This window comes from Glycine max, chromosome 13 (genome assembly GCF_000004515.6).
Source record: "Glycine max cultivar Williams 82 chromosome 13, Glycine_max_v4.0, whole genome shotgun sequence".
Classification (NCBI taxonomy): Eukaryota; Viridiplantae; Streptophyta; class Magnoliopsida; order Fabales; family Fabaceae; genus Glycine; species Glycine max.
The window spans coordinates 44,093,479-44,105,729 of record NC_038249.2 but is presented as its reverse complement, the minus strand read 5'-3'; the positions used below and the strand labels follow the sequence as shown (position 1 = coordinate 44,105,729).

At 34.4% G+C, this 12,251-nt stretch overlaps 1 protein-coding gene across 3 annotated transcripts; it reads right to left on the bottom strand.

Moving 5' to 3' along the window:
* Nucleotides 1-792: 792 nt before the first annotated feature.
* LOC106794271 (coatomer subunit beta'-2) lies at nt 793-11,198 on the bottom strand. Of its 3 annotated transcripts, XM_041008524.1 has the most exons (26): nt 11,061-11,198; nt 10,764-10,784; nt 10,538-10,599; nt 10,304-10,358; nt 9,341-9,377; nt 8,871-9,196; nt 8,664-8,795; nt 8,409-8,557; nt 7,867-7,935; nt 7,560-7,710; nt 7,388-7,453; nt 6,400-6,588; nt 5,452-5,592; nt 5,287-5,361; nt 4,963-5,139; nt 4,758-4,849; nt 4,555-4,671; nt 3,976-4,090; nt 3,760-3,831; nt 3,136-3,332; nt 2,933-3,026; nt 2,536-2,642; nt 2,293-2,425; nt 1,978-2,128; nt 1,482-1,547; nt 793-1,139 (listed from the first exon to the last, which is right to left on the bottom strand). In XM_041008524.1, exons 1-25 carry the CDS (start codon nt 11,061-11,063, stop codon nt 1,528-1,530), a joined length of 2,751 nt encoding a protein of 916 aa, XP_040864458.1. In that variant the 5' UTR covers nt 11,064-11,198; the 3' UTR covers nt 793-1,139; nt 1,482-1,527. The 3 variants fall into 3 exon arrangements, 2 of the variants coding, with proteins under 2 accessions (XP_040864458.1, XP_040864457.1); XR_005888028.1 differs by having other exon boundaries at nt 1,482-2,128; XM_041008523.1 differs by lacking the exon at nt 793-1,139 and having other exon boundaries at nt 1,476-1,547; nt 1,902-2,128.
* Nucleotides 11,199-12,251: the final 1,053 nt, after the last annotated feature.

The following is a 12,251-nucleotide window of genomic DNA, read 5'->3' as shown; positions in this document are numbered from 1 at the left end:
CAATTCGACGACCGTTACCTTGGGAGATTAGTCTCATGGCCAGTCATAGGAATACCTTTGTTTTTAGCAAAAATGATTCCAATAATTAAAATAATTATGATCAATACAATTTTTATGATTTGAATACAATGATATTTAAAATATTTTATTTTATTTTAGGAGGAGGATTTTTAAAGATATTTTAGTAAGACTAAAAAAATAAATATCCATTTATTTGTAAAAGATTCTGGACTTCGATGTCTATTTATTTATTATAAAATTATTACGATTAATTAGATATTTATTAATTTTAAAAGTATGTAAAAAAGAATAGAACTATAAATTTACTACATTTATTATTGACACTGCATTGATAAATATAAATGAAGATTTAAAAAAATATTTATTATCCAATCCAATTACAATAACAAATTATATCAATAAAAAATACTATTTAAAAATAGTTCATAGAAAGACTAACCTTTTACGATAGTGACGGTAATAGTACTTAGTTTTTATTTCCCAACTTCGCTTTAGTCTTTTAAAATTAATCCATTTTAATATCCGACTCCATGGTCAAACGGCCCAACCAAGCCACCCTATTTTATTTATTTACAGGATGAGCTATGAACTATCAAATTACGATCCTTTATAAGAAACCTAGCTTTATCCCATTTTGTTTTACGCGTTGTTTGTCAATCCACGAACGCACAAGTCCACGGAAAACATCACATTTTCAGAAAAGAAATGCAAAGACTAGGCCTAAATACCGGTTGCAAACAGCAAGTTGAAGAACACACGACATAAGCATCCTTGGGAAGAATCATTATTTTCTCTATTAACCATCCATGTTTACAATCCAGGAAAATATAAAAATTAAAAAAATGATCAAGAAAAAATATTAAAAAAAAATAACTATCTAAAATTTAAACAGGCACCCGTCCCTAGTTCCGCTTTTCTACATTCACAATGGCACGAGTATATTGAGGTAAAAGCCCCAAAAGAATGTGCTATATATAAACTCTAGTAAATTGTAACTGACCCTAAGGAATATTGTTCATACCACGCGCAAAATGACAAAATTCAGGGCACTACAAAACCACAACACCAGGAAACAAACAACCAGTCCATAAAATCTCTTCGTGGCACCTTGAGAAGACCTGCATTTTAAATTACAGAACATTAAACCGACAATAATCATCCAAAAAACATACAATGCAGATATCTGCAATACACACAAACACGAGCAGGTCTTCTTTTTGCAACACTACTCGTCTATGTGAGCATCCATTTTCAAACTAAAAAAAGTCTATCTGCGGGTGGTAATAAGATCACAATAATAACAAAAAAAAACTGTTACTCGATTGCATACTGATGAACCTGCTAGAGCAAATATTTTTATTAGTAAACTGACCAAACGGCCTGACTACCGATTTTCACAAGTTTGCAAATGCAAGGCCAGATGTCATAATAGCCAATGCAATACGAAAGTTTAAATCTACCTCAGATAGAAATCCCAGAAGCTGGAACCAACTGTCTTGATGGGACCTAGTGATGTGGCGCAAGCACTGCCGACAAAGATGAATATTTAAGTTAGAACTAAGAACCAACCAAAGCAAATTTAAAAAGGAAACAGCTTTAATGAGGTGACTTTTACAAACTCCCAAAACCAATAGTTGTATATAATCATGTGAAAATAGTCACAAGATTTAGTCAGTGTTTCATTATTGACAATGGACATTATTTTATTATGTCCTCCCTGATTCCCAAATATACAGCCTGATGCTGTGCAGTATCCAATACACTAAAAATTGAGAGGAACTGGAATTGGAATTGTTAGGACTCAGGTGGTGGTAGTTATAGTAAAAACAGCTAGTTGTCAAATGGTAGTTAGAAATGGCACTTCAGAAACAATTAATCACCAGAGACAAAATTTTGATTTTCACACCACCCCAACCAATTGCTTTTAGGCTGACGGGGCTCCTTCATTATTCGTACCCCACTCTTCGTCAGCCTCGTTACCATTAACGAGTACTGCACCATCTGTAGAATCTGCATCCACTACAACTGCCTCCTCTTGGCTTCCTTCCTCTCCATTCTGTTCCTCCTGCTCCTCTGTGTAGTGCTCTTCTCCATTTCGTTCAGTCAACTACAACAAAAGGACAACAAAATAAATTAACAGTCAAACACCACAACTAACAATGCACTGAGGCTATTTTTATGTAGGCATAAAACAAAAATATAATATCATGTAGTTTATGAGAATTTCTTGCAACTAGTTGAGTGATCATGTAATCTTTAAATTTAGAATACCTCATGAGTAGAGTCCCCATTCTCCAGATGCTCCTCTCCTTCCTCAATCTGCATGCTTCTAAAAGCTTCAACAAGGGTAATGTGTGATTTGTCAGCATGGTTGACGTACTGCTCCGCAGGAGGGTACACATTCCTATAATAAAAGAGCATAGTTAAAGATGTTTTGCACACAAAAAAACACTAATCTACTAACTATCTACATTTCAAGATACATGCAATAAAATTTGCATTCTCTGCACTGACCTTGTTTCCACAGCTTTAGATTCGACAGCTAGTGCAACTTGCCAATCTTCAAACAAATTTGGATATTCTTCAGGATTAGCCAATGATTCAGCAGCTTTTGGATTGACCTGCAACAAAATATACGTATACGTACTCTCTTTAATCCATAAGTCACTTGTCAACATGATAAGACTACCCAAACAAGGCAAATGAATGAGAACGGATGCTCCTACCCAAACATTGGATTTTATGATAAAATAACCAAATATAATTGAATGGGTGTCAACCAACAGCAGAAGATGCAGTTTTTGTTAGGACTGTGGAGGATTCAGATTCCCATTATATAATATCATGCACAAAGGTAAAAAACAGGAAGTTCAAACATAAGTAAATACCATCTACCTGAATCAGAAATTACCTTATTGAGGTCTTTTCTCCAAATTGCCACTATCTCTGAGACCTTACTTGGGAGATAAGATCGAGCCATTAAAGCTGCCTCTGGAATTCGATTGCTGCAAAAGGCATACTTCAGCTATAAATGTAAACTGCATTCTAAATTTCTAATCAATCCTCCCTATCAGTAATGTCAGGAAGGAAAACAGCCCAACTTTAGAAAATTACCTTTCTACCAACAGTTGAAGGCAGTCTTCTAATTTACCCAACATAAATAAGCAAAGGAATGCAACATTGTTTTTCCCTTGCTCCTTGGCAAGGATTGCAAGTTTTGATATTCCTTCAGCATCTCCTAAAGAAGAATATAGCAGTAACAAGCCACTCAAATCCATTGCATACTTCAAACATTCCTCAGCCATTTCTAACTGCAAGAATGGAAAATACGGTGAGCTACAACGGGTCAAGAGAGGTTTCCAACAAGAATCAACATTTAAGTTCCCTCATTCTAGAATCATAACTTATTCTGACAAGAAAAAAAAGTAAAACATTTAACAACCTAATTGTATCTAGAGTCGTCATCTACAACTCAAAGCACCTGACTATAACTTCTAACATGCAACGAAGCAAATCTTAATTTGGCCATAGCTAAAATCTCTATAATCTCTTGCACATCAAAAGCTACAATAAGGTCTATATACATCATGTGCACATGGTCAAATTCAGTAGCACACCATCACGGAAATCTATAATACACTTGGCTATGGATATTTAGGAGTGCAATCAAGCTTTACACAAAGAACATAGTATAGGTTAAATAAATACAGTTGAAGATTCAAATCACATAGAAAACACCTTTCCAGTAGACATAGCTAATTCTCCCAACTGCTTCCATTTAGGCTCGCTCTGCAATTCTATTGCAATACTCTGCATGGGAAAAGGAGGTATATTATTTGTGATATAAAATGACAAATCAAACTGATGAAGAGAAATGAAGAAAATTAGATACCCAAGTTAACAGCTTTCACAAATTAAACAATATCTCCTTGTAGACATATTACATGAGCATACCTTTGCAACATCTAGTTTTCCAAGCTGTATTGCTAGATCAAATCTGTAGTCAGGGTCAGTAGCTACTTCAAGGGCATCTTCTATCATACCTCGTGATTCCAGAAAATGAGCCACACTACCATAAAATCAAGTATTTTGATTAGGATGCAGGTAATATATTAGCACTAATTACAAAACTTCAGATCCGAAGACTGAACTCTGAAATTTGAATAAACAAATATGGCTTATAGAACAAAATTTTAAATCAAGTATCAGGCAAATGAACATGCAGTAGTTATTTGTGCAACATTATGCATTAATAGTTTAATACCATAAAAGCATATGACAAGCAAAGATAGATGTAACAATTAAATGTAACAACTAATCATACAAAATTATAAGCATCAAAAGATTACCACACTTGTCTTGAACAAAACAAAAAGAAGTGGAGAGGAAATGTAATATGCTAATACAAGATATACATAATTTTATAAAGCATAATTCTGTTACCAAAAACATTTTTAATTTCTACACATATCAAGCATATTTCTACATATTGAAAGAAAATCAATCATTGTCTTGCAACAAGGTAAGTCCTACCTGTTATGATGCTCTTTGGGGATTGATGGTAGAATTTCATTGGCCCTTTCCAAATCACCACGCATCACAAGTGTCTTGTACTCAATCAAGCTTAAAAGCAGTGTGTATCCCATAACACTGAGAAAAAAAATTGATAAACAGAAAAGTAGTCAAGATTACTGCAATTTAAAACTTTGAATAATCCAAGCAGAAGTTTCACTTACTTAAACTCTTTGTCAATCAAATAAACACGACTTTGGTTTGCAAGATATCCCAACAAGTACATGGGGCGGTCCAAATGAAACATCGTAGTTACCTAAATTCATAATCATTATGCATCAAGATGTCTCATGATCCTTGTAGTTCAATTAAAAAAGAATGCACAATTCTTTTTTAAACTAGAAATCTAGAAGGGAAAAGAGTTAATACCTCACCACCAACACAGTAATTAAGTCTCCAAGAGGAATTGTTGTAGATAAAGCAATCCCCAACCCAGATGCCTGTTCTGACACGTTCATTCATTTCATGTAAGAGCTCAAAAGCATCTTCAACACCTTCATCATCTACAGGTCTTCCACTATCTAAATGTGATACAACAACATCACGCTGCAATAGTGGAAGTCAAAATGTTTAAAGGGCACTACCAGTAAAGATCTGTCAAATATACATTCGGCAGAAATAGTAAGGGGCAAAATATTCTTGAAAGCAAGCCAACATCTATAAGGAAAAGATGAAGTTCATGAGAGTCCTCACATTGTACTTCAGAATGTAGAATGATGTATCGCTAGCAATTGTTACTAGATCACCACTGTCAGCCCAGTAGAGGTTCTGACACAAGATTAATAACAAAATTATATTAAACAATGAATAAGAAGGAAAAGAGCAGATAACTAAATGTCACCTAATCAAAGTACTTACTTTCACATTGACATCAATGCGATAGATCAACCTGCATTCAGCCCAGTCATAAAAGCAGATGAAATCGTTGGAGCACATCGCCAGTAGAGTGCCACCAAATATTCTTTCAGCTGAAAATGTTGGTCGGACACTCCTCTTTTCCTGAAATACCAATTGTTTAAATTCCAACTAAACCAAGTATTCCCTAGAGCAAATTTATTTCAATACGAAGACAGCTATAAGCCTATAACAATGAGAGGATTAAATTTTTGTGAACCTTCCAGAGTGATAACCAAGGCAATCAATAAGCGAAAATAAAAGTAAAGAAGTCTTGGTATTGGCTTTGAAGCAAATTTGCCAATCTCTAGTTCAGACATAAACGGTTTTCATAACGAAAATTAATAGCTCGCATAGTTTTATACACACTCCTTGACTCCTTGCCATAAACAGAACGATAAGAACCCACAAATATAACAGTAATTTTATTGAATACCCGGAATATGATCACTGTTACTGATATCAGTCTAGGAACTAATCCATACAACTATGGAAAACAGAACAGAAATAGAAAGAATAGACAGAGAAAACGCAATACATAGGGAGGCTGCTTCCTCCCTGCCCAAAGGCTTCAATTTCCTTACTCCACGACTGAATGGCTCCACTATGATCCTCTTCTAACTTTCATCCTTGCTCCCCCATGTTTCCTTCCTACACCCCTTGCCACATAAGCAAGGTCATTACAGCCTAATTCCTCTTTCTGACCCTTGCCCCTCACCCTCCATTATCCTTTTTCCCCCTCTCATAACTTCTGTAATTGTGGGATGCCTAACAGTCTAACACGGCACAAGAATGGCAACATCTTGTTATACTTTTCCTTTTAAGAAATAGCAAGAACTTGTTGGTTCATTACACAAAGAACAAGATCACACAAGATTAGAGAGGAAATGAAGTTTAAAAAAAAGTACAAACCTGGAAATTTTTGCTGAAAATTTTAATCTTTGATGTACTTTCTCTGACAGCATATTCTCCCTCAGAAGACCAAACAAATTCCAGTGCTGAACCAAATGACCTATTTCTCCATGCCAATGCAGTGTATATAATGTACTCACCATCTCCACACACAACAACAAACCTCCCATTTGGATTGTGCTTTAAATTCTGCACAACAAATTAAATCAACAATAAGTCACCACCCATGAAACAAATATTGTTGATAATTGAACCAGCAATAAGGACTATTGTTTTAAAACTCACTTCTCTGAATATAGATTAGAAACTAGTCAAGCCACAAACAAATAATTCCAAGCTACCAACTGATTTGCCATATTATATGGATATCTAAGTTCAACAGAACAAGATCCCCGCAGTTACAGCATGTTTGGGTTATGGGTATGCATCGGGAGCCTTTCAACTCCCGCATTTGCCTCCCAGACACAATTTTCACTAAAAACGACATGTTTGTCATTTTTTATCAATCGTTATTTTGTTTCTAAAAGCATGCTCAACTAAAAGTGAAAAATTGCAGCTTTTGCATTGAGTTGAAAGATTTAAATTACATTATATCTTAAACTTACGTTTAAAATAAAACTTCCTAAACATAAATTACATCACTTCAAACTCACTTTTAACTAAATCAATTTTATAAGTATGTAAGTGCTCAACCAAACACACGTAAATTTTGCATTTCAAAGTCTAGCATGGCTAGATGACCAATTTAATCCTTACATATAATCACAAATTTTTTAATACAAAGAAAATAGAAACTTGGGCAAGGTTCAAGAAAAAAGAGAAAAATGCTGCATAATGAACTAAAATGTCTGATACTCCGATTTCCTAAATAATGTACATATGCCACTTTCTAACTTTGTCGAGTTTTGCATAATGAGAGCAAAAATAATTAAAAATACGAAAGCTATGCAAAAGAATGCAAATAATATTAAGAACTACATTAACTCACTTGAGGGTAGAGATCGCAGGTACCCAACTCCTTAACAGCTAAAGGTAACCTTTCTCCGTCAGCAACCTAAGAAGCATAGTACTTGCACATGTCACTAAAAATAAAGAGAACTTAACACTTCTTGCTCGCAAATTATACAGCCCAAAAAAAAAAGGAATAACAGAGCCCATACCTCTACATCTGCTCCTACACTTTTTATATTGACAGTCTGAATTTCATTATGCTTAGACCAAATAATTTTCCCGCTGTTGTCCATGCTAGCCACAGGAACTTCTCGACCAAGTTTGACCATAATTGTTCCTTCATCATAGCCAATCACAACCCTGTTTGAATGCACCCGATACGAGAAAAGAGTTAAGGATAAGAAAATTTCATAATTCAGGCACAATTTGGCACAGCTTCCCACTCAGCACTATTCAAGGGCTTAAAAAATTATATTAAGAAATTAATTGCAAAAATTCTATCCACAAAAAACTTACCGACGAGAACTCTTCAAGTATCCAATAGCCCAGACTCTTTCAAGACCATAGTTTAATGTGTTCTCAAGCCTGCAAGCAAATTGAACCATAAAAATTAAAATGGAGAATTAGTATATATCTTACAAAGTATACTTCCAACTAAATTTAGTAACAGCTTAAAAACTGTAAACTGAAATAAAATAGAAAGGAAGAAATAAATAAAGCCTGTCAATCTCAATATTATTAGTGCTATCTTAATTTTTAATCAAAATCCATACATTATAATCACCAAAATAAATCTTTCCAGTCTTTTATGTACCAATGCAAACAGCAAATAAATAAGGTAAAGAAGTGGCACATCAACCACAATATCATAAATTCATAAACAAAAAGGCAGACCCATACAAGCCTTATTCTCTAAGGTAAAAAGTCAACCGCTAGCAAATAATCCAATTTCCAATACGAGTGATGATGATGGGAGAAGAAAAGCTAGCGGCATATGCCAAATAGAATAGGCATAATGTTAACCCTCATAACTCAGCAATCTGTGCATTTCACATTACCTATAAGTTGTGGAGTGCCATATGCGTACTGTGCCATCCTCAGAACCAGTAATGATTATAGGAAGTTCAGGATGAAAGCATACAGCAGATACATTGTGTGTGTGACCTTCTAGGGTCTGGACACAACTTTTGGTCTGATAATCCCATACCTGATTCATAAGTTTCATCCATGTTATTCCTTTTCATATATATATATATGTATGTATATGTAAATGCGTACAAGCAGATAGATCAAGCAACAAATGAAAACAAAACCTTAGCAGTGTGATCATCAGAACCAGTGATTAGATATGGTTTGTCACCACCTGTAAAATAATCAACACAATTCACTCCTTTCTGATGAGCATCCAAAGTAAAATTAGGATCAGGAGAGCCAAGATTCCAAATCTGAAAAGAGAAGACAACAGGTGCATTAATGCATTATATCATAGGAAACAACCAGGAACAAGAACATAATTCTACCTTTATTGTCCGATCAAGAGATGCACTAGCAAAGGTGTTTGTGTCTTTGGGATTAAATGTTACTTGCATGACATAATGAGAATGGCCTTCAAATATCTGGGTACAGATCCAGCCTTTTTCCCAATCCCAGAGCTTTATGAGCATATCATCAGATGATGAAAGCACATAAGGAAGGGTAGGATGAACTGCCACACACCTAATGTAATCAGTATGTGCTTCAAATACTTTGACTTTATCCATTGTGTTGTAATTATATACACGAATAAACATATCATCTGCTCCAGCAACAACCCACTGTTTGCGTGCAATAAACTTGGCCGATCTAACTGCAAAATCATGTTGTATAAGAGCTTCAGTGGTCTTCTAAGTAAGAAATCATGAAATATACAAAGAAAAGTGTCTTCAAGCAAATGCATCAAGAGATATATAGACAAACAAATGGACCAGAAAAGGTTCATGACTTCATGTACCTGGTAACTCGGTAACCTCAAAAGATTTGGCCATGGTCTGAAATAGAATAAATGAAATTAGTGTTAATTACACAAGCAAATCTCATTGAAACTAATGACCCATTTAAAGCAGAAATTTTATGAAGAATTTAAATATAGAAACAGGAGTGTTGGAAGCTATCATCCCTTAATAACAATCTATGAAGATATACCAAATGTGTCACAAGATATGAAATTATAAACGAACATTATAAGATCATGATGCCATGATAGAAAAAACAAGAATACTAATCCTAACACAATACACCAGAAACTGCAAAACCCATCTTGCATAACTTAAAGTGTCAAAAAACAAAGACAAATGCCAGATGGTGATCATAATATCTACAATTATTCAGATTTTACCGAAATACCAAAATGTGCCAAAATCTCAGAGCTCAGCTGGAAAAAAGTAAGAAGGCATCCAAAATATTCACAAGCACATAATTTAGTCTAAAAAATTTCCCAAAACATAGACTCCAAGAATTGTTAAATAAGATTAGTAACTAGTTTTACTTTGGAAACTTCGAAAGGGTGTGATTCAGATTAATGAAACACAGTTTACTCATCAAAATACTTACCCGCATGTAAATTTCACACAACTCCCAGTTTGTATCCACTTTGAAGTAGAAAATACTATAATATTTTCTAGTTATGTTTCAAGATAAAAGATCACTAAAAGAACTTTGCTAATTCCATTCAATATTTTCTTCATGGAATGAGTCATTACATCATACAGTATGTTGAATCAATCATTATTAAATTAAGCCATGGATAAAATAGGTCCCTCCATTTGTGAATCAGCAGCTCATTACATATAGGCACCATGCAAAAGGTTGCTTGTCTAGAGCCAGTATATACGTATCCACCATTACATTTCTCAATTAGGAATAAAAAACTCATTTATAACAGTATACAGAATCTCAGTTATAAAGAATATCACACCTGAGATTGGTAGTTCCAGATGCAGACAGTTCCAGAGTATAAACTCGCCAGAATCCTGAATTAACAAGTTTGCATCAAGCAATTAATTAAATGATGCCAACAGTAAAGTTGTACAACAAACATCGGTATTAGTGACTAAATCCTCACAAACTACAGATATTCCCAATTATGATGTTAGCTTCACATCATAAATTGAATTCAGAAACAAAACAACAGCAGCAGAGGAGGCATTACCATGGCTCTGTTGGATGCAGATCCACACATTTCACTCTCTCTGATCTTTGCGCAAGCTTGCGCTGATCAAAAATCAAAATAACACGTTAGATTAAGTAGCCAGAAAGCAAAACATTCACACTAGGCTTAGTTTCCGACAAATCTAATCTCGCAGGTAACGAAATCAACAATTTGTCGGCAACCAAAAACAAATAAACATTGAATCAGAACAAAAAACAATTAGTACCTTGATTTCGAGTCTGAGAGGCTGCAAATGCAAGTAACAAGAGAGAAAATAAAAGCAAACAAAAAAATACGAATCAGAACAAGGTTTCACAGTGGATCACGTTGAAATTGAAATAGCAAGAGCTAGATAAGCGAATTGCGAGGCTCGCATTTCAAGTAAGAGGCAGCAAAGCATTCGAAATTGAAAGAGCGAATGGCATAGTGGGAAAGCATGAAATCGAAGCGAATTCGGTCCAGATCTAAGGTTGTTAAGAATGCAAAAGCGTTTGCGGAAGAGCAGATCAAAGAGGAAGCTCACCATTTTTGCAGATTGGAGAGTGCACTAGCCTCTACCGAGATCAATCGTTGGAGATCAGATTTCGAATTCGACGAGCTCAGAGAGAGAGAGAGAGAGAGAAATGTGTTTATTTGTTTTTGTAAGAGAGCTCTGTGTAAATACCACGAGGATGAATGAACGAGAGCGGTGCTAGTGCTATGCATTAAGAGAGATTACGAAAATGCCACTGAATCAGACACTACTCTGTGTGTTGTCACACCGTATGATCCATGGTGGTGAGGAAACGCACGGAGTGGTGGCAGTACCGTGGCAATGACATGCCTGCCACGTGGCTCTTCGGGCCCACATTTTCCAAAACTATCAATACAAATTATTAATTATTAATAATTTGTACTTATTACATTAAATTTGTAACAAAGTCTATTACATTTAATTAAAAAAAGTCTATTTAACAAAGTCTATTTAATTAAAAAAGTTTCTTTTAACAAAGTCTATTTAATTAAAAAAATACATTAAATTATAGAAACTTCTCTTTAAATTTGTACTTATTACATTTAACATATCTTTATTTTTTTATCCCAAAAAAATCCCTTAATTTTCAACAGTGGTGGTCTCTCTACCTGCTAATACCGTTTGAGAGTTGTGCAGCAATGTCGTTGAGAGAAGTGGAACAACCTATGAATTATATTGTTCCTTCTATTAATTTGTATTAAATTAATTTTTTTCATAAATCAAATTTTGTATCTTTTTTCTCCCTAATCAATAAAATAATCTTTCTACTCCGTTTTCATTCCTTCCCTCCAGGCATCCCATGCATTTAAGTTTATCATTCAAAAATGGCAAAAAGGAACAACATCAGGTGAAGTGGGGTTAGATTTTCCGCCTTGAGTTTACTAGAGCTCGAATTAGCATAACCACTTCTCCCTTTACCAATCAGGTTATTGTTAATTTATTGGCAAACGTAACAATTTGTACAAATAGTAATAAAACGATAAAATCGAGTATCAAATTCACATAAATTTTACTTATACTCAAAGTTATATAAATTTAATGTTTAAGTAATTTATAATTCAAATAAAATCTTATTCATTGATTAGGTATAGATATAAATTAGTGTAAATTAACTACAAAGTAAGAAACATGAAAGAGTAAGAAAACAAACACTTAAAGTTGTGAGATGATCTTGATACATAGTTATGAAACACATGTTGG

Excerpts from the sequence above, each read along its gene's own strand:
- LOC106794271 (XM_041008523.1), bottom strand. Across the intron at positions 7,936-8,408 it reads TGGCACTCCACAACTTATAG|GCTTGAGAACACATTAAACT; the intron begins GTAATGTGAAAT and ends ATTTGCTTGCAG. Across the intron at positions 2,643-2,932 it reads GGAGAAAAGACCTCAATAAG|GTCAATCCAAAAGCTGCTGA; the intron begins GTAATTTCTGAT and ends ATTTTGTTGCAG.